This window comes from Antennarius striatus, chromosome 17 (genome assembly GCF_040054535.1).
Source record: "Antennarius striatus isolate MH-2024 chromosome 17, ASM4005453v1, whole genome shotgun sequence".
In the NCBI taxonomy this organism is placed as follows: domain Eukaryota; kingdom Metazoa; phylum Chordata; class Actinopteri; order Lophiiformes; family Antennariidae; genus Antennarius; species Antennarius striatus.
In genome coordinates, this window is record NC_090792.1 from 11,064,936 (window position 1) to 11,087,380 (window position 22,445).

Sequence of the window (22,445 nt, forward strand, 5' to 3'; positions counted from 1 at the left end):
AAGGTAACACTATTACCTAGGTAAAAACAGAATATACATATTTGTACCTACATGTACGTGTATGTGTTGGATGTGTTAGATGTCTGGTAGTCTCTCAGCTCTGATGGCATCACCAGAGTCATGTACTTTGAAACTGTGGCACACTGACCACAGCTGAAATTAACTACTGCGATTTAATTCATTATCATTGTTGTGCTAATATAAGTAAATGCTAATACAGTAATATATAGCAGGAAAATTCAGACTCATGTAGACGTTCTGTCTCAGAGTCCATACAAATAATCAAGTAATGCCTTAAATAGAATCAGTATCTGCTGTAACATACTGTATGACATTGGCTAACATGTCATGTGTGGACACTAACTAATATTTAACTCTCAAGTCATTTATTTAATGCCAAACATGCAGCACATGATGACTTACTTTAAATTTACTGTATTGTTGTCAGACCAGATACCATATGTACCTTAACATAGTTTTTCAACTTTATCACTGTTACGTTCCTGCTTGGGTGGTTTTTTTTTTTTATCACATTGTTGTTGTCAAATGTTTACAGGAACAACTGAACATCCAGCTCCTCCTCCTCCTCCTCCTCCTCCTCTTCCTCCTCCTCCTCCTCCTCCTCCTCCTCCTCCTCCTCCTCCTCCTCCTCCTCCTCCTCCCCCTCCTCCTCCTCCTCCTCCTCCTCACAGTTGCTGTCTGTTCAGCTTGACTGGTCTGTAATGAGGAAATGGAGTCATCTTATTTTCAATTAGGCTTCAACACTGAGAGTCAGTCAGTGGTCTTCCACTGTTTATTTTCTTGCCACATTTTAATCAAATGCTTCTGACACAACAGTAAAAAACCCTCTTCAGTCTCAAATTCTCAGGTTGGAAAGAAGAAAACTTAGCAGCTTTTTTACAAGAATATTCAAGTCCCACCACTCCCCCGGATGCTGTCAGGCTGACATGAGCACCTGCCAGCACAAGTCTAATGCCCCTTTATCCTTTTACGCTGGCCTTCACAGCCACTCAGATCTGACCTTGTTTAGCCAGTAATGGAGTTTGACTCAGCTCATTTACTTTGTGTTAGCGTATTCATTTCCTTTGGCGGCCACACGGATCACAGGTGGGGGAGAACCCTGCTGTCACAGTCAAGATCAATTCATGATCCTCTCGCTCATCCGTGGATCAAATACTTTGCCGGTATCTCTTCTCTTCCTCCATAGGTACACACTGGCCTCACATAAATGTGGGTTTGACAGGGAAGTCAAAAACAAACACCTAGAGAAGGCAGTCCTTCTGAATAAATATTTGTCAGTTCTGTTTGGATTGTAAGGAGTGCTTTGTCTTTCTTTCTCTCTCTCGGTGCAGGAAATGTTCCTAATGGCCTTATGTTTGCATCAACTCCTTGCTTTAGAGAATGTACGTACACATGGTTTCTTTGCGGTCGTGTAAAACATGCTCACGCAGCATTCATTCTAATTTGCTTACTGATTTATTTATCTTATGCAACCTCATTTATAAATCATAAGTGAGACTCAGGCTGTAGCTTTGCGTTAACCACTGCTCTGTGGATTGAGGTAAGTGTCGTTCCTTGTGCATTTAAAGGGACACTATTGCAGATCCCATCTGGCTTTCATCAGCACAGCACTGCAATTTCCCTTTTCAAGTGCTGTAGAGAGACCTTATGTACTAGACGTGCTGGCAGAGCCACCACTCATGAGCAGAGCAGCGATTGGTCGTCAGCCCTGCCACTCAAACAGCAAATACTCTCCGACTTCCTCTGTCCTCCTTTCCTGGTGCAGGCTGAGGAGGGAGGGGAATGGATCATTTGTGTGTGAGTCGCTGGAGTCCCTCAGCCTGCTCCTTCCCACCTGTCCTTGACTTACTGTTCACAGACAAGACTGAGTGGAAGCTGTGCTCCTCACTCCTCCTCTCTGGGCCCCTCTCTGTCTGTGTTCATGTGAGCAGCTGCATGTCTTTTTTTTTCCTTTTTAATATTTGAGTCAGTGCAGGGCTGTTTCTTTCTACCTGTGGTGCGATAGTATAGAGGCGAGTAGAGGAGCGTTTGTCCTCGGTCGGAGGAGCTCTGATGGGAGGCGGTGCTGGCTCTGGCTGGGATTGGGGATGCTGAACAGGGGGAGGGAGGGCCTGTTTGAGCTGGGACAGCAGCTCCAGCAGCAGGGAGAGTACCAGGCCGCCCTCCACTGTTTCCTCAGCTGCCTGCTGGGACTGACCCATGTGCAGAGCTTCAGCTCTCTACCCAACTGTTTACACCAGGTGAGATAGAGGCCAGAGGACTTGGCACACACACACACACACACACACACACACACACACACACACACACACACACACACACACACACACACACACACACACACACCTACCACTTACACACAGACTAAATACATGTTCATAGTCACTGCATGCACCCACTTAATCTGCACAGCTGACACATTTCCATCACTTACAGCATCATCATTTGTCACTCACCATCACATGCAGGACACACACACACACACACTGCCTCAACTGCACTGACACCAATGTCAAAACTAACGACCCATCATGTGTTCCTATGCTGAACACCAAAGGATCATTTCAGTCTCTGACATTCCACACTGAAAGCGTTTGTGCTTCTAAAACAGGACGCTTCTCTAATGTACTTTTATGATGCAGCTCACATGCATACGGTCACTTTGATATCCAGATTGTCTATCCCATTGTGTGTGAGCTATGTTTTGGCACACTGTCACACAGCTGAAGCCTTAAGAGATCACACTCACGTTTTATTTCTATTTAGTAGTGCCTGAGGGAACGTCCCCGGTGCCCGACAGAGACTTTACTCCAGTACTCTAGAATGTGCGGCATGATGTTGACAAAACCATTGATGAAGCGAGGAGAGCAGAGCTGGATGCTTTGACCACTCATGACATCATGCACACACAGACAAATACTGACAAACACACACACACAACCCCATAACAACAATGGGAATAATTTATTTCACTCGTAACTGTGTCTTTTGGTTGTTTTTCTGTGCTTTGCAGATCGCAGAACTCTTCATCACAGAAAAGAATTGTATCCTTTACTGACAGAGGAGGAGATTCCCTTCTGTTTCACATCCCACACTTTTATTTTCATCATTCTTTCAGGATGTAAACGTTAGCATTCATCCTAACTAGTGTGCTATTTCTGCCCACATATAAAGCATTTTCTGTAGTGGAAGAACATTTCCACACAATCGATGATGCAGTCTCTTTGTACAGGGGAGCATGTGTTGATGTCTCGGGGTGACTTCATAATAACCCATTTGTCTCAGAATGCCATACATACTGTGTAGAACTCAGGCTGTGTGTCAGCTTCATAAGAGGATTTGTTAGCTCTTATCTCTGCACAACAGAGTGGAAGAGCACTAATTAGCCTGTATCTGCAGGAGTAGTCTATGCATCGCCACTTCGCCACTTCTATTTACTATAGCAGTATGGGATGTGGAGATAATAGGGGGGTGTTTGGTTTCGGAATATATTACCTTCATGGCTCTTCTCACCATTACTGAAACAGTCCAACACTTAACTTGCTAGCTCTGGTTATCTACGCCGGCAAAGGCCGACCCTTCACTGTCTATTTTCCAAGATAGGTTCCATTTGCTGAGCTTAACTCCATCAATAGCCAACAGAGAGCCCTCTCTCAGCAGGAGAAGGTGTCTGCTTACAGGGGTTAAATATTTTGACATGCATTATCAGATAACATTATCTGTGCTAGCAATGTTAAACTCTGGGATTGTATGTATGGTACAGTTAGCAGAATTAGTAGGTTTTCAGTGGTTGTGAAGCTACAGCCATGAACATGTGACTGCATCAGCATCGCTTAGTAGGTCAGCAGCAGAGAGGATTCAATAATATATATTTCTGTATGGAGATTAAAAATATCTGACCTTTTTCATTGAAGTTGGCCTTTATTTTTCTTCATTTGTTCTCACGAGCACCAAAAGAGTTGAGGCTGTGATGATGTGGTCGTTGTGATGCGGTCGTCTTGGGAGTGAGGTGAAGGGTCATTTTGCTCCGACTGGGAAAGGATGTGGGAACGTTTGAGTTTCACACAAATCTTGGAGATATCAAGAATTCTTTTGCCTCTCGACATGTTTGAGCCTGTTGCACAAAACAAAACTGACTTTACATGTTTGAAGTGTCTAGATTTTCAGCTGAATCAACCGGTTTGTTCCTGATAAAATTACTCTGAGAGGTGTGGTTGATAGAAATAATGGCAGCTTCGACAATTTCAGGCTTGATGTATTGTTATCTGAGCTGGTATCCTCAACAGGCCTCTGTCCAAAGCCAAAAGCCCTTTTGACTCCTGAGGGTTTGCTGATACGTGGTTCATGGAAAGTTTTTTGACCCAAAAATATGGCTTAAATCTCAAACAAAGAAATACTATTAATATAAATCCTGACTTGTTCTGTATTTATATTTCTCGCATGGACATGCAGTGTGGCATTTGCTCATTTTTGATCACGTGATCTGTAACTCTACAGACAATCCAACATTCCTATTGGACATTGTTTTCTTCATGGGTTGCTATTAACAGTAATGGAACACGTGAGGTCAAATGTGTATTTGAAAGTGTTAATGCAAGCTCTTATTGTGTTTTGGAGTGCGCTCCGATTACTATTTGTTTGGAAGGTGAGTGTTTAACTCTGTGTGTGTGTGTGTGTGTGTGTGTGTGTGTGTGTGTGTGTGTGTGTGTGTGTGTGTGTGTGTGTGTGTGTGTGTGTGTGTGTGTGTGTGTGTGTGTGTGTGTTGAGAATGAAGTGCAGCACGAGCCCATGCTCCCAGGAGAGGATTGAGCAAGGTTCCCATTGTGGCGCTGTTGTGGTCCAGTTGGGCTAAAAATATCAGACAGAAGCCGTGCTCTGACCTTTAGTGATGGCTGTTGTCCTAATCCCCCCTCCCAGGTGGTCAGCCAAATACCAACTTCATTCCCTAGTGACCCCAAGGAATCAGGCCGGACATGCTGTAATTGAAATCATCTTGTAGTTCAGAATAGATAGAAAACACTGAATTTTGTGACGCAATGGTTGGTTTTCATGACAGGCTGCTAAGCAATGTACATACATAATATACAGTAATCCCTCGCGCATTTGCGCATCAACACATGATGCTTCACCTCATCATGGATTTTTGGTAGGTGGTCACGTGATACCGTACACGCATTCTATTGGCTGACGGCATCCGGAAGTGCGCTTGGTTCTGTGAGTCTCAGACTTCCGTGAGACACAAAAGTGTTTTAAACAGTCGATAAGAGTGTGGGAAAAGGTAATACAGATAGAAGGTGGTTTAATATCAGTATGGGGAGGGTTCATAAACATTTAAATTACCATAAATAATAAAATACTCTGTCACGATGTCACAGAATTTTGTTTTTGCGAGTAGTTCCTAGAACACATTAACCGCGAGGAACGAAGGATTACTGTTCATCCCATGAGAAACAATTCTCTCTTACTTTTTCTGTAATCATTCTTTCACTTTGTTGAGGAACACGCATGCAGGAGGAATTCAACGGCATGGGTGATGATTCTCCTTCATTGTCCTGGTGACAAAGTGAAGGAAATCAGCTGTTGTTGTTCTGGTTCAAGTTTAACTGTTCTGTAAACACGTAAACTGATTGTCCAGTACTCCAAGTTTACTATTTGTACTAGTAGAATTTTTTATGTGAGATGTATTCAAAAACCAAAAGACGAGTATGGAAATTCTACCATTTAAAGTGTGACATTTTGTTGAGCAGGGCTGTGTTTATTTTAGGCATTCTTCGTCTCACTAGACTTTAGTTTCACCTGTCAAACATCAGTGGTGTCATGTTACAGTGGTGGAATTTCAGTATGTAGAATGCTTTGACAAAGACTATTTTTAGAATGCTTTTAATAGAGTCTTTTCTTGGAAACAAAACTGGCATCTTGCTTGATCAAAAACAACAAAGTAAAGATAAAGAAGTTAAAGTAAAACAGGCTGAATCAAATGTGGGCCGATTACGTAAGGACATCTGTGCCGTGATTCAGCTCTTGAATCTGGTTTTGCATCACATCCTTCCCTGTGGAAACAGCCTGCATCAATTCCAGTGTAAAGACAACATCACAGAGGCCAATAGTTGAAATCTGAGGTGCAAAATCCTGACCGCAACAACCTGCTTTGTAATACTACACAGCGTGTTTGACCAGAGGCAGCGTGCATGCTGAAGAGATCTGCAAAAAACACAAAGAGAAAAAACAAGTGGCATCCAGAGCCCGAAGCTGTTTTTAACTACAACAACTGACTAATCCTGTTGACAACTGAAACTGATCCTTCACCTTTATAAACAGATGGGAAGGCCCTCCAATTCATTCAGGCTGAGAAAATGTTCTATGAGGTGGCATTGATCGAACTCACAGCTCTCCATGGCAGCTCAGGCAAGTACTTCTGGCCACAAGCTATCGATGAAAATACTAGTACTGTGTTTTATTTTGTCTTTGAAACGTCAAGCCAAGTAAAAATGATCTGCTTTGACATTGAATGATTTCGGACAGGAAAACTTTGCTTTATATCTTTCCTTGGAATCTGTCATTTCATGGTAGCAAAACAGAATGTGTGTGTGTAGGACCTGCATCTACTGACTATATACTGTAGATTATAAAAGCATATTTCTGTAACACTCTAAACTACTCTGTTATCTAAGTCCAGCTCTGTTTGCCCTACCTGCTGGAGGATTTACGTGACGACATCCAGGGCTGCTCATTCATCACTTGCTGCCATCCATTCGTCTGCCTCCTCCTCTCTGTCTGCTGCAGTGTAGCATGCTGGGCGGAGATGTAGTAGAAGACAAATGGCCTTACTTTGTTCATTAAGCCCTGCACGTCACTGTACAGCGCTGGAGCCCCTGATTCAGCACCTGCTGAGATTGAATGCGCATCTCCGGGGGGCAGAGTTAACACTATGGCTGCAGCTCACAGGCTTCCTCTCCCCTGTGGTTTTCTTACAGTCCATTTTCTCCTTATTTCCAAAATAAGCTGATGCAGTTGTCATCTTGGGATTTTTGACAATCACATACCCCTTAAATGATTTACTGGCACATGGTTATACTATAGATTCCAAGTCAGACTCATTTCCAGAACCACTTCTTGCATGTGTGTGAATGTACAGAACTATGTCTGCTGTTTGTCGCCCTAGGTGTGTGTGTGTGTGTGTGTGTGTGTGTGTGTGTGTGTGTGTGTGTGTGTGTGTGTGTGTGTGTGTGTGTGTGTGTGTGTGTGTGTGTGTGTGTGTGTGTGTGTGTGTGTGTGTGTGTGTGTTTCAGTGGGCGTGGTGAGAATGTTTTCTGACTCCCTTATCCACTCCGCCTTGCCCTGATATGTACTCTGGTGACTCCAGTCCTCTGCTGGCTCCACTCTGCTGTTCAGGCAGTTCACAACTGTGCCAGGCAGCCTGATAACCAGACACCTTGTTGGTTTTCAGCTTTGCGTTGTGCCCTCTGTGCAGTGGCAGAGACCTAAAGGCGGCAAAGGATAGTGGGGAAAAAGGGAGCAGATAGACGAGAAGAGAGAAAAGCTGCTGTTTTTTGGCTGGACTGTGATTCTATGCCCTGTGTGTGTGTGACAGGGCCTCAGGAGGAGGCTACGCTGGGCTCTGCAGGATGGACAACCCCAGAGGAGCTTTTGGAGCAGGCCTCCCAGGCGCAGCACCTCGAACGGCTGGCCCAGCTCTGCATCGTGAGCAAACAGTAGGTAAACCTGTGTCCTGCTGTAGCTTCTGTTGGGGCATAACTAATGGGGCATTACAGTGTATGTTCTGTTAGTTTCATGGTCCATTAGCGATGGCTTTTTTTGATTGTTATCATTAGGCTTTTTTACCCAGTTAAAGCACTTCAACCATATGTGTGTAAGTGTGTGTTTGGTTTTGCTGCGTGCAAGACTTCAGTAGTTAACAAGGCTGAAGTGAAAAATATGTTGATTCAGGGCTTAGAAAGCAAACAGTGCATTTGCACTTTTTTTCTTTATCACTTTTCTTACACGAACAGCCATTCTAAAAAAACCCCAACTAATTTGTTTGAAGTGTAAAACCTTCAGTTCAAGCTTTTAAGATCAGACTGAAATCACTTCAAGATCAATTATTTTCTCCCTGATCAAAAATGTGTGTGTGATAGCATAAAATCTCCTCTTTTATATTTGCTGTCATTTATGTGTCCTGATTATTTGTCGTGTGAAAAGGTGACCCTAAACACTGATGCTCTTGGCTGTATATTCACCACCACTTTCGTGCACGTTAGTCCTTTCTGAAGTGGAAACTTCTTGAACTACATTGACTCTCTTAATTCTTTTTAGCGAGAGTTGAATTTCCCTGTAGATGTAGGGAAAAGAGACACCGCACTATGTGAGCGTTACAGGAGGAACACCTTAACTAGATCCTGTGGCTCCTGTTGCAGGACTACATTGTTAGGCTTTGCAGCATGTACCCATTTTCTGCCTCTGTTGTCATTGTTTCGAATAAGCCATTTAACCTGATTACCATTGAGGGTGACAGGGGGTGGACGGGGTGCTTACCCATGAAGCACACAGTAGTTAAACTTACATGAGATGGTACAGATTGTGAAGAACAGATTCTTGAGTTTCTGGCCTGGCTAGAATTTCTGGGTTTTGACATTTTTATATCTCACCTGAGCCAAAACTTTGTTTCCTTCCTGTCAGCAGGTAGTAATAATACTCCTTACCGCCTTCAGCAATATTGTGGGAAGTCCTTTGGATCAGTGAAGGGCTTTTTGAAGGGCTTTTCTGTCTTTACCTATCAGGTGTCCCCCGAAAAGGACCTGCTAAAGCAGTGCAAATTGACACCTGCCCATTACTAATTGAAGGGAAGCATGGGTTTTGAACAGTGAAGCTGACATCTGTCACACTAAACAGAGCTTGCTCTACATTCATGGGAACATGTGAGGGCGTGAGGGTGATGAATGTCCTTGGCTGACTTTCTAGGGCAGATATGAGAAGAACAGCTGGCATATCACATCATATTGACCTAGCTTAGCACCAAACAGAGGAGCGCTGGACAGATACGAGTCAGTAAACTGAAGCTGTATGCACCATGGCCTCTGTAATTTACCCATAAGGATAGAAAGAGGCAGTCAGTGCTGGCTCAAATAGAAGGTTTCCACTTCTTTCACCAAGCCTGTTTAACTGAGGCGGGGACCAGCGTTCTGTGTCTAATCACAGCACATGTATGTTTATATTTCTCCTGCTGCTGTGCTCCAATGAATCGGTCTTACATGAGAATGCAGTACGGGCTACTACACCTGATGAGGGTCAGACTTTGTTGTGTATCACAATATCTGTGTTTAAAGAGAAGATAATTCTCTTTGCACAAAATGAATCAGTTTTCACTAAGTATTAAATATCTCCCTCAACGCTACGGAAAAAATGGAGGAAGTTTTTTTCATAATGTGTCCTTGTGCTGTTCATCTCTTGCAGACCTCATCTTGCTCTTGAATACAGTGGGAAGGTGCGTAGAATTTAACTTCCTCTTTGTTTCTCTAAAGATTTTAAAACAACCATATATTTTATGGAACATGTACATTTACTTTAGAGCAATCTAGAGGGTCAATTGTCAGGTTATCACATATAATCGATTATGCTAAATTAAGCATATTTGAGTACTTTTACCATATTGGGAGCTAATAATTTGTGTACATTTGCTTGATTAAACTTTTGGATGTGGGACTTTTGCCGGTAGCAGAGTGTTACTGTATGCTTTAGCGGCAGTTTTAGTCCAGTAATAGATCTAACACCTCCGTATTCCTGCATCAAAAGCCATCTGTCTGTTCATTTATCGTTCAGGCTACAAAGATCCACCAGCGGGCCTTCGGTAATGACCATCCAATCACAGTCAGAAGCCTGGAGCTCATGGCCACTGTCTATGCTGAGATAGGCAAGACTGAATATTCAGGTAAACACTCAACTTGGACGACAAACATGCCTGACCGATAATGAAAATAGCAGTGGGGGGGGGCATCTCTCAGCAGTATGTACTTAAATATTTTAATATCCAGTCCGAAGCAGGGAGATGAAGGCTCCGTTTTGTGAGGCATGAGAATAACAGAGTGCTGATGTTAATTGCAAGAACAAGTTATCTCCTCTTTGCTTTACAGAGTTTACAGCTTTAAAACATGTTATTCTGTTCAAATTGTTAATTATTGAACACTTATATTTGCGTTGGACACAGGACTACTTTTATGCAGAGCTTAAGAGAACAGTGGCTTTGTGACAGTTTGAGGGCAGTTTTGTAGTACAGGACGTACATACGCTGAACTTGCATTTAAAGGCAATGGTCTCTGCCCAGTTTTGAACCCGGCATTTTTGTGAAACCTGCTGTGTTTTTAAAAGCCATAAGTTGATATCAGTTTTTGATGATGAGTCATCTTTTGGAGGCAGCAGAACAAACAAGGCCAGTTGGATAAAGTTGAATTTTATAGCATCCAAGGGTAAACAATTAAAAAGTCCTTGTTTAAGTGTTATCATGTGGTGAAAGTGTATCAGAGCAGATAGCAGATCAGAAAACACAGTAGTCACTGCACAATTTGTGACCTTTTATATTATTTTGTACACAGAGACCCATAGGAGACACAAGCAGAAATACAGTTACCTGTTTTCAGGTTTCTCACTCCCGCTCATCCAAAATGTTATATTATGTTTATTCAGGGAACATTTTTAAACTGTGACTGGACAATATTTGGAAGTAAGGAGGAGGTCAGCTGAAGTTTACCATTCCTGAAATATCCCTCACTTTGTTTGCACATCTTTTTAAAAAGTTGCCTTACATTGTTGTTATTTTTGTTATTAATTTGTATCAATTATTATTATTATTGTTGTTGTTGTTGTTGTTGTTGTTGTTTCTATAGCATTTATCCAATAGGATGACCCAAACTAATCTGTGCAAAAAGTCGTAATGAACAATAACACTAGAAATATGAACCACACCAATGAACAACTGTGAACAAGGTGGCAGCTTCATGACAGCATAGTAGTGTTAAGTGTTAAAATAAGTGCTTTTATTAAAGCCGGGCTTCTTAGTCTCCAGGAGAGAACGACAGTGACTCAGCACCAAATGTGGATCAGTGTCCTTATGTGTCATCCTACTGCATAAATGTCATTTAATTAAAACTGTGTTGAATCAAGAGCGTGTTTTAGACTGTTTTCTGCTCTGTAAAAGGCAGGGAGTTCGTGGTGCATTTCAATGCAAAGCAGAAACTTGAAAAATGCATTGCTTTGCATGGCAAGTCCAGTGGGTGCTGATAAGGTCTTTATGGTGCATTCACGCACACTGTAAACTCAGTAATCTATACTTAATATCTATTTTTGTGCTTTTGAATGGTATTTAAAATATGTTTTCACTTGGTGTCTTTTTTAGGACTCAAAACTCAATGTCAGGAAGAAAAAGAATAATTTAGCAATTGATTAAATCATTGAACACTCCAGCAAATGATTACTTTATCAGCTGATATTGACAGACAAAAGATATGATAGAGACAAATACATTTTTTTTAACATGTAAGAGTAACTAAACTTATACTTGATCTGTATGAGCAGCAATACAGAAAATGTGATGACATCAAATAAATAACAAATGAATGAGTAGGACTTACTGTATATAAATATAATATAAAAAGCATGTGACAAACTGGAAAACAAAACAGGATTCAAGCTGGTGCTGATAGAGTTAACACTGATCTCTGACACATTTGCATGTATGTTTAACTTGGCAAGCAACAAAGGAAGCAGACTGAAAACACCAGCTTGAAGCAGTTCTTGATCACTACTCATGTCCGGCCATGGTTCTCTTGCTAGACTCCCTGGGTCAGTGTGTGTCTGCGCTGTCCAAACACTTCGCTGCTGCAGAGTCCATCAGGGACTCATCCATCAACTGTCTTCCACATTCCCAGCGGGAGAAACACTCCGAGGTCCGCCACAGAAAGGACAGCTACCACCAACAGGAGGACGCATCCAAATCTAAGGTCGGCTTGACAACTGAAGAGATTCAGCAGTATCAAAATGGATATGAGTATTTTCTTTCTAAAAAGATCTGTGTGCTGTGCTTCCAGCTGTACCTGAAATGTGCTTGTTGTGAGTGCAGGTTAGCAATGGAAAGGTCCCTACCTCCATTCTGAAGAGACCCCTCTATGGGTCGGACACAGAGCCCAACCACAGACGGAAAGGTGAACGGAGGGTTCGTTTCAGGGAGCCAGAAACAACGGTGCACGGTGAGAACACAAACAAGGTCCAGCTATTTGATCAGTCCACTTAGTCACAGGAGATCACGCTAGTTTGCACAACAAAGGAGAACAAGAGGCCTCTAAATCCACATGTGGCAACAGCTTGTGGCTTTTACCTAGCAGTAAAGAGGACAAAATGTATTAAAATGACCTGTGATTGCATCGTAAAATATTGTCCTTGGGGATTCACTAGTATTTAAAGATAATGTAATTCCAACAGACTTCTAAACAGTAGCAAGTGTCGGGCAATTAACTATGCATGCATATGCATATACAGTAAGTCATAATGGAGTCTGTTCCAGGGAGATAGTGGAGTACATAGGGTGGCACAAGCAGCCAATAGCTTCAACTCATGGCTGAGGTTGGCTCTTTCTGATTGGCCTCTCTTCCATTGGCTTCACAGACATTCCTTACTGTGACTGTTTAGGTGGTAAGTCTCTGAGAGAATCACTGGTGATATGCATGAGTGAATGACAACACTGTCAATGTAGGGAAACATTGAGAAACGGGGTTTGTTGTTCGGGTGAGCACTTCTGATCAAGCTTGTTGCTTGTCATGCTGAATAGTCTACTCTCTCACACCCACTTTTTGACACCGCTCCGTATAAATGTGATCACTTGAAGTCCACCAAAAACATACCTGTTAAGGTCTTTGTTGATTCGATGGTAGTGAGGGAGAACAGCACATGTGACAATCGAAATGCTACTTTACAAATTAAAATTATGAAAAACTGCCCTGGGTTTTGTGTTTGTAGCCTACGAGGCCACACCATCCCGCCCCCACCTTGCCCTGTTCACCTGCCTCTTCCTGCTGATGTCATTCCTCGGTGTGGCGATGTACTGCACAGGACGCCGGCGCCCACAGAGATTGTGTGAGGAGCTTGAGTCTGCTTTGGCTGTCTACCTGCTGCACATGAAGCAGCTCCTGTGGGGCTGCTGGATATGGCTCACCATGCAGTGACGGAGACCAACCACAGGTGGCGACAGGGAGCTTTCTTGATTTTTCAGACTCCTTTTTTCCTATTTCTGTTGAAGTCCAAGTCTACGAACACCTCAACCATTTGGTAAGGCTCTGTAGGCTATTTGTTGAAACACTGTCACAGTGAAAGGGGGAAATGTGTACCCCCACAAATTTGTCGCCTCCATCTATGATTGCATATAATGTACTATGTACTAAAGTGATGGTAAAACCTCTGCATATCTAAGTTGTAATGATTTTGTAAATCTGTAATCTTGATGTTGATATATAACACTTACTTTATCGTAACAACCATTTGATTTTTGGGTGTATGTCATGGAATGCACATCTTTATTTTTTTACTGTACATGAATAGTGCTCACTGGATATGACACAGAAGCAAATGTGGATATGTGGTTAAATATTAAGCCTTGTACTTGCACAGAAACGAATGTAGAGATGTTTGGAAACAGCTTTGATTTTGGAAGAAAAGGAGGAAGAAAATGGAAGCTGATCAGCAGCAGAATGGTTGACTTAAAATATTTCAAGCACCTCTTTCTTTGCTGACTGTCCTCTGCTGATTCCAAGCTCCAGAGGTCTGCAGCACAAGGTCATGAATTCTTTCTCATTTGTTGTTGATACTATACTCAAACTGAATGAATGTGACTACTTCTGACTGCTTCTCAAATCACACAAAATATTCTTTGTGTACATATTATTTATCTATCCTCACTGTATCTGAATTTATGAAACTATTTTACTTTTAATTATGTAAAATGTATTTGAATTTTTTAAAATGTTTTGTCACTGCTGACATTTCTATTTAATAACAATAATTTTCAGGTTTTACTCGTGATATCAGTGGCTAATCAGGCCTCAGACTCACGGATGGATTTGTGTGGGCTCAAAAGATGTTTGCCACACATAAAAATAAGGATGTACTTCTTGAATGAAGTGGATTACCTATAGCGATGAGGCCAAAGAGAAATATACCAGACTATGTGTTATTTGATGAGCCTCTTTATTAAATGAGGCAGATATAATTCAAACAGCTAAACCACCACAAAAATGGAGAATAGGAATGATACAGCATCCTACAGACCTCTCATTATGAGCAATAACACACATCACATGGTTTCCATTGTTCTTTATATAACAGGTTTCAGGGAACTCAAAAGCAAAAACTTTCGGAGGTTTCATATTTGAGTGTCAAAGCAATATATGGCTAATAAGGCCCGTATGGAAGAAAGAAATACTCTCCGGTCTGTGCTGTCAAACAAAACTGTCATTAGCAATAAAACAACATCCAGAGAACATGTCTTGTATGTGCACATTTAAATTGTGGGCTGTGTTTCACAGCTGTCCAAACATTTATGGTCACTTTGAAAGAAGTGCCTTTATGGAGGGTTTTCTTAGTTCCTACTGTTTTATGGTTTCAGTTGTTTTGAATAAACTGTCATTGCCTATCAAAGCCGCCGCGCAAGTGATTTTCTTTTGTGTGTGTGTGTGTGTGTGTGTGTGTGTGTGTGTGTGTGTGTGTGTGTGTGTGTGTGTGTGTGTGTGTGTGTGTGTGTGTGTGTGTGTGTGTGTGTGTGTGTGTGTGTGTGTGTGTGTGTGTGTGTGTGTGTTTTGACAGTGAGTGTGTGACGTGTGGAAAAAACAGAAATGCATGCAGGTACATTTGTGTGTCTTTTCACAGTAATGCAGTCTGTTACTTTGAAGGATGAGAAACTTGAATTACTACTGCAGCTGGCACAATATTGTTGTCTCTTTTTTACCTAGTACAGATTCCTTGATGCAAGTTCCAAACTACAATATGTTATTTCTGTATAACATCTTTTGCAAGTTGATAAAATGCGAATATACTGCTAAAGCACACATTAATTTGCGCTGTTGCAGCATGCAAAACATTCCTCAGTTAATGTGATGTGCACATCCTACCAGAAAGAGGCCTACTTTAGTAACACATTTATTGGTGCATAAAACAAAAGAACATCCCTTTACATCTGAAAAAACAAACAATAACACCACCTACAAAAAAATTCATGCAGGCCCATGCAGACATTTCACAAAAACATCAGCCAATCAGTCCAAGACATTAATACTGTGTTGAGATGAGAAATACTGAAGTTATATTTCCATTAAATAGATTTTGTATTATCTGAGCTGAGGTATGATTGTGTGTGTTAAAGAGGAATGCACTGAACAAATTCAATACAGAATTCATGGGTGACTTTTTAAGTTGAAATCAGAAGAACAAAGCTAAAAACAGGAGTTCCATTCAATCTGTGGTCAATGGAGACAACAGCTAATGACTTTTGATTGTCTACTTAGGCAAACGTTGGTTTTTCTAATGGCAGGTGAGAGGACTGTCGGGTTGTGTGTGTGTGTGTGTGTGTGTGTGTGTGTGTGTGTGTGTGTGTGTGTGTGTGTGTGTGTGTGTGTGTGTGTGTGTGTGTGTGTGTGTGTGTGTGTGTGTGTGTGTGTGTGTTTGTGTGTGTGTGTGTGTTTGTGTGTGTGTGTGTGTTTGTGTGTGTGTGTGTGTGTGTTTGTCCTCTGGTTTCTAGATGACGCCAGTCTTGAGGTCCGAGCTGGAGCGCGAGGAGCGGCCCAGCAGCAGGTCCTTCTCGTGGATCAGGCTGTCCAGCAGGTCCTCTTGTCTGTAGTTGTGGTAAACCTTCAGGAAGGCCATCACTGTAATCCCAAGCCAGGTGAGCCAGGCAGCCCACAAACCAAACTACCAAAAAAACAAGGCATTGTAAATCAGACTGGGGACCTTTTAAATGGTTTGGTTGACATTAACAATAAAACAGTCTCACCTGAGCGATAGCAAACTGGTCATAAAAGGCAGAGTTGTCCAGGCCCAGTTCTAGATCAGTGTCCTGCAGGTCTTCACAGCTACCACAGCATGCATAGGATGGTATTTAATCATCATGACAAAGATTGTGAAAAGTTGTGTTCATATGTGTTGTAGCTCACCTGCTGGGCATGCTCCCACCCTCAGTGATGGAGTCGCACCACATGTTGAAGCCCACACTGACAATGGTGCTCGACAGGAAGACGGTGAACACCACCAGGGAGCTGATCAGCAGGTTGAGGAAGGCGTTGAAGATGGAGCTGCAGATAAGGAAACAATATGGGAATGTGGACTTGATGTAGGCCTTTGTCATCTTCCTGGAACATCTAGGCCCAAAGCCAATCACATCACGACAATGTGATAGAAATACTTCATATCAGCCACACTACATTCGCTTTTTGGATATATTGTCTGTCTTTATAATAAAGAACAATAGTTTCTTATTATTTATATGGCTTGATTCTGCAAGCTTGTTGCTTTTTATTTGATGTAACATGTAATCTAAATGTCTACTAGAATATTATATGGTAAGGGCGTGTGAGATGGCTGTGGAGAAAAAAAATCACATTACATTGAGACCTTTAATGTCTTTACGGTGCCGGTAGTGATTAGTGGTATGAAGGATTTAAAATGTCACTCACTCGTCGTGTCCTTTGCACAGAAAGAAGAGCAGCCTCCATGCCTGCACTGCGGACAGGATGAGGGACGCTATCCCGACAAAAGTGATGAAGCTGCAGGAGGACTCGGTCCCCCACTCCTCCACGATGAAGCGCTGCTTCGACACAGTGATGTTCTCATTTTGCCACATTCCCCGAGTGAAGAGCAGACATTTCCCACCGAAATCCTCCGTGTTCTCAGACAGAGGTACCACAGCGATGAAACCGAAGACGAAGGCTAAAAAATAAAGGATGCACTGAGCGAAAATTAAATTATCCAGGGCCATTTTTCTGCCTCTCTTGTCTGCTCTCTGCGCCCTGGAGAAACTGCGGCTGCGCAGTGGAGGCAGGGGCGAGCGGAGGCGCAGCATCCGACGCGCTCCGTTAGGAATTAACGAGCAGGATGAGGCCTTCAGGGCTGTCCGTGTGGTCTACATCAGGCTGCGGACGTGTGACCTTCACTGGCACCGGTTTGAGCATCAGCCATAGAACTAAATTATTGTTTTAGTAAAAATACAGTAGAGTGGTAATAACGTTGTAGGGAAAAAAAAAAAACAGTTTTCCAGTATATGATAAAATAAAACCATACAGTAACTGTTTATCTAGGGTGTAATCATTACAAAAGTATTACATACTTTTAAAAAAGAAAAGGTTCCATCATATAAAAATAGAATAATTACACAATAAACACATCAATACACAAAATCTGAGGGGGAAAAAAGTGATTAAACACCTTGATACATTTGGAGATTCCCTGTAAAATGTACATTTTAAAGTTTAGGTTGATGTTCATCAGTAGTTTATGAGTTATAAGCAGATTTTCCATTCTTGAATCTCCTTTTCCAGACCTTCATCCAACAACAGACAGTGTTGCATCATGGGTAGTTCATCATGTAGACACCTGACATGGGAGATCATATGAAAGGAAATTAGATTAATGTTTCCTCAAGGTAAAAACTGAAGCTTACGCACACGCACGCACGCACACACACACACACACACACACACACACATAGTACACACATGTAAGGCGGTGAGCTCACAAATCAGACTAATGGTTTGTTTATACATGGTGACAGTCCTTAAAGAAGGGCAGGTAGCTGTCACTGCCATCTGACATGCTTCACTGATCCCATCTGGTGAGCTGGCCAAGGTGTCTTTCACCCTCACAGCCCCTTTCACAGCGCCCTCTAGTGGACAACATAGACAACATTCCCTCCATCTGCAGTCAAATGATTTCAAGCCATTTAGTAAAACACGAAAAGAAGAGTTTTGGATTGAAGACTTTTATTTCTGTGTTGAGAGCAAAAGAACTTGGGATCCTAGGCTAGTGAGTTTCCAGCACCCACAGCTGGAAAAGCTTTCATTTAAATATCTAAAAGAAAATCTTGGTGTGATTTAGAAATTCTGTAAACCTCCATTTTTATGTTGTAAAGTAATACATCAAAGTGAAGAGTTTTACAGAGATGGTATTGTGTGATATTTCATCAGAAACTAAGAGCTGTATAACCTCCTCCTGTGAGACGCCCATGCCATATGGGGGCAAGTATTTATATGACAGAGATCAGACGACTATTTGTATACATCATACAAACTGCAGCATGTTGCTCCCTTTCTTTTGCACATGATTTAAGTGTCACTTCTATGCAGAAAAGCAGTCTGATGTCCTTGTTGTTATCAGATCTCACATCATTCTGAGGCGTGTGCATGTTCATGTGTGGCTTAACCTTGATTTTACTCTCACTTTGGTTTTTATGATCATTAAGTACAGTTAGTGAGGCAAATTATACTATTGTTTTTTTGTAATAAATCATTTTACAGGTTCCTCATTTTACAAATCTTCAGTTTTGATACAGACAAATCAAAGCATAGAATAGCAAAAAAGAAAAAACCTTGTAAGGTCGTAAGGAATGGCCTGATCAGATCACCCTTCCACACATCCACACATATAAATTTAACTCACACTTTTAAATAATACAGCATGTGCGGGCTTCTGTATGGGGGAGACCCGGGAGAGACCCGCAACAGAACTATGTCAAGCTGAAATATGTGTTAAGTTATTCAAACCCAGAGCAAGCAAGGAAGGGAGGAGGAGGCTAACCCAAATGCAGTCCCTGCTCTGTGCAAACACAGGGAGCACCGGCTAGCAGAAAGCCATGGGAGGTCATCAATTTTTCATGAGACGCAATTGCAGCAAAGCAAACATCCTTTTTAAACCGTGAAAAATCGTTTTCAAGGACACACCACCAAATTTCAAAGGAACGAGCATGCATCTTTGTAATGCTGGAGCAGATAATAACATTTTCACAGTGATTTTGATCAGCAAAATGTTCAATTCAGGCCTATAAATAATTCCTGAGAAATTCATTATTGAGTGAGTGTTTCTGACACATGGTGCGACCGTGGAAGGACAGGGGTGCGGCAGGACGATATTACCGGGTGGGAAACGCTGATGATGGAAGCAGTGGGAGCCCTTCTGAATAATCTGAACGGGTGATTGATGAGGAGGAGGAGGAGTAGACAGAGCAAGTCAAGGTGAGAAGTCTATGAGGTGATCATGAAGCCTGGAGTATGACCAGGTGAATTAAACATGACATTATTGCTTTGGATTAAATATGTATTTCTGAATTAAATGCATCATGTTACTAGACTTGAATGAACAGGAATGCCTTTCCTACTCACTCTGGCCTGCTGTGGGCTCTCCTGTGTTCTTTAAATGCATTAAATTTCACTTGTTTTCCTTTTTCTTGATTGGGATCCTGCACCTTGCATGAGGCAAACCCCTTCTAAAATCTCCCTCAACCTGCAGCTCCACTTTGTCTGCCTGTAACACAAAACAACAGCCAAAACAGACACAATTACGGCCTCATATCCTGAGCAGTGATGTGGACGGTCTGATGATATATCCTGTACTCATTAATCTTTCCCCAGGGGGCAAAACAGGCTAGGGGGATTGATTAAATGCCCCTAATAGAGGCCATTTGTCTCCCCTTGAATCTTGAATGTTTCAACAGGAGACATCACCCAACATCATGCTTCCAACCTCTCTCTCTGCAAATATTGGCATTTTCATTGAGACAGAAAAGTCAATCATATTTCATTCCGTGATCTATTTTAAAGTGCGGATGATGTCTTCGGGAGCCTCTAAGATTTGATGAATGACTTTGTTTTCACCACGAATACCTCATTTATAACTGTCACAACAACGATCATAAACAGTCATGCATGAGGTCACACGGGACAAGATGAAAATTTATAGTTTGAACCAATAACTATGTTTAATATCCTGTTTTTCTTATCTCTAGCCGCTCTGGCACTTAATATATTGAGCAGTCATTATCGGTTTGTTTTTTTTGACTAATTTTCAGCCGTATCTCTCTAACAGGCAAATCAGCAGCAGCATCGTGTCCAGGCTGGTGGAGCAATTAGATAACACTAGCAGCACTTCTCTAAGAACAAAACACACAAACCATCACTGCAACTTAATTACTTTAATGTGTTTACCACAAGCCTGCGGTGTGAAGCCAAAGTGGACTGAGGTAGACACACACTGCTTGTACAATATAGCCTTCTCAGGTCCAAATTATAATCATCATAAATTAACATTTCTTCATTATGTTTCACCTGTAAATCCAGCTCCATGTGATCACCAATCTGAATAATGTAATCAGCTGACCGCCTCCCATTTAAACACTTATCCACTGAAACCAGTAAAACAACTATCTGATCATATCCCCACAACAGTTTTCCAGTAATGAGCCTGTACCATGCTCAGGTTGATTAAAAACAGAACAGTAAAAGTAGAAACTATAGAAGAGTTGATGATGTATTTCTGAAAAATTAAAAAAAATTATCTATATCATGTGATTTTTGCAGATACAATTGGAGATGCAAAGCACAATGTCTCCTGCCACGCTGTCCTCGTGTTTGGAAAATGACATCATTGTTTGCGGAGGTCTTAAAAGCATGATGTTTATGCGAAAGGACAAGAGAGAGAGGGATGAAGGGTAGTAAAGAGGCCACCTGCTGGGATGCGATGAAGCAAAATCCCCAGAGACAAGAAATGAGATCATCAGAACAGAGAGGCTGCCCATGGTCCTCAACTGGAACAATAGTGACCCCTACTGGTCAGACTGGTTTCTATGGCTTTATGATGAACGTCTTTGTGCAGTTCCTGTTGTCTCCTGTATGCTTTGCTTTACAGCCCATAAATAACCAGTGCGTATGAATACATTTGGCTTAGTAAAGAGAATGACTCCTATTGTCTGTGAATCAAACAAGATCATAAATTATAACACTCTCCGAATTGCTTTCTAATGAAATTTCATGTGTCATAATAATCCACTGCCAGAAAGGTCATGAAAAATGGACATCTGGGAAAAATATGACACCAGTGCTTTGGTTTATGCAGCATTGTTATGCATTTAACCCATGTCCCAGTGACCAGGTTGATCCCAGTAGATCAACACATCCCAGCAGATGGACTGGAGGTCTGCTTGCAACAGTAGATCGTACAATGCACCTACGAAATATGGGGGAGGTGATTGTTTTATGGATGAATGACTGCTGCAGCAAGGTTAAGAGGAGCAATCTCTGGTGCTTCATTTCCTCACCAGTCTCCCTCTCCTTGCAGCAAAGACCCCCTGCCTTTGGTACAAGCACCTGTGTCCTGCACCCTGCAGTGGAAAGCATGTTTTACCAGGCCGTCGTTGGCAATGACATAAATGGGTTTTTCAATTTGCATTTTGCTGCTGACATTTGTTCTGGGAGCTCTAAATGTCAGTATGGCAGCCGGGTGCACATATTTCATTGTCTCTTCCAATCACCATAAACCGCATGATTGAATATATCCATGTATGGTTTAATATATAAAGAATTGTTCAGTTAGAAAAATGAAGGAGCATTATTCTCCTAATGTGAGAGCTGCAGCAGACTCAGTGGAGATGCTACACTTTTCCATGTTTTATTTTCACCAGCTGTACATTTAGCATTGATCAGTTCATACTGATCTGAACACACCATCCATTTGTCTTTAATTGGAGTTTTGAGGAGCCGTTAGCTCTGGTAGCACCTAAAAGACAAAAGGTGGTTTTGATGTTGCACCTTGGGCATCAGACATCTGCTGAATGTTTAGGGTAGACGGAGTTGCACATGTCAGGGGGAGACATGTCCCCACTGGGGTCCATGAAGGGAAGAGCAGGAACTGTGATAAGCAACCCACAGTGTTGATAACACTGTATTCGCACCACCTATACGGCCTCATCTGATGACTGGGTTGTCAATCTCTACCTGCTGCTCATCCATCATCTGTCACAACACATTCTACTCTCTTAAAAAATCTCTTTATCTTTCCACAAACTCTAAATATGAAGAAATGGAAGAAGAAGAAATGGCCTCTCTGGCTCCATCTGGTGTTGCGTCTTCTTTTTTGTCACTAAATACAAAGGCGATCGCAGCGGAGCTGGATTACCTCCACACAAAAAATTAAGGTCAGAAGGTCTCAGGCCCTTTTAAACCAACTTGAACTTCCGTGCCTCATCTTGAAATGTAGCTTCACCTCCATCATGGCTTTGGACCAGTTCCTCTGGGGACACTGCGTTTACTTACTGACTCTGAAACGCAGTGTCAGATATTGAGCAGCGAGGCCTTCCAGTTGAACGCCGTTCGTCCATCCATTTACTTCCGCTTATTTTGGTGCAGGTCAGG

The 22,445-nt window shown here is 42.0% G+C and overlaps 2 protein-coding genes across 2 annotated transcripts; one reads left to right on the forward strand and one right to left on the reverse strand.

Annotated features, from left to right (window-relative positions):
• Positions 1-1,832: 1,832 nt before the first annotated feature.
• On the forward strand, positions 1,833-14,713 carry c17h14orf180 (chromosome 17 C14orf180 homolog). Its single transcript, XM_068338795.1, has 9 exons — positions 1,833-2,261; positions 3,035-3,065; positions 6,340-6,426; positions 7,613-7,733; positions 9,472-9,502; positions 9,838-9,946; positions 11,845-12,011; positions 12,131-12,257; positions 13,024-14,713. Exons 1-9 carry the CDS (start codon positions 2,109-2,111, stop codon positions 13,227-13,229), a joined length of 1,032 nt encoding a protein of 343 aa, XP_068194896.1. The 5' UTR covers positions 1,833-2,108; the 3' UTR covers positions 13,230-14,713.
• A 1,076-nt stretch (positions 14,714-15,789) lies between these two features.
• Positions 15,790-17,110, reverse strand: LOC137611372 (transmembrane protein 179-like). Its single transcript, XM_068339523.1, has 4 exons — positions 16,725-17,110; positions 16,206-16,343; positions 16,046-16,124; positions 15,790-15,963 (listed from the first exon to the last, which is right to left on the reverse strand). The coding sequence occupies exons 1-4, from the start codon at positions 17,108-17,110 to the stop codon at positions 15,790-15,792; spliced, it is 777 nt and encodes a 258-aa protein (XP_068195624.1).
• Positions 17,111-22,445: the final 5,335 nt, after the last annotated feature.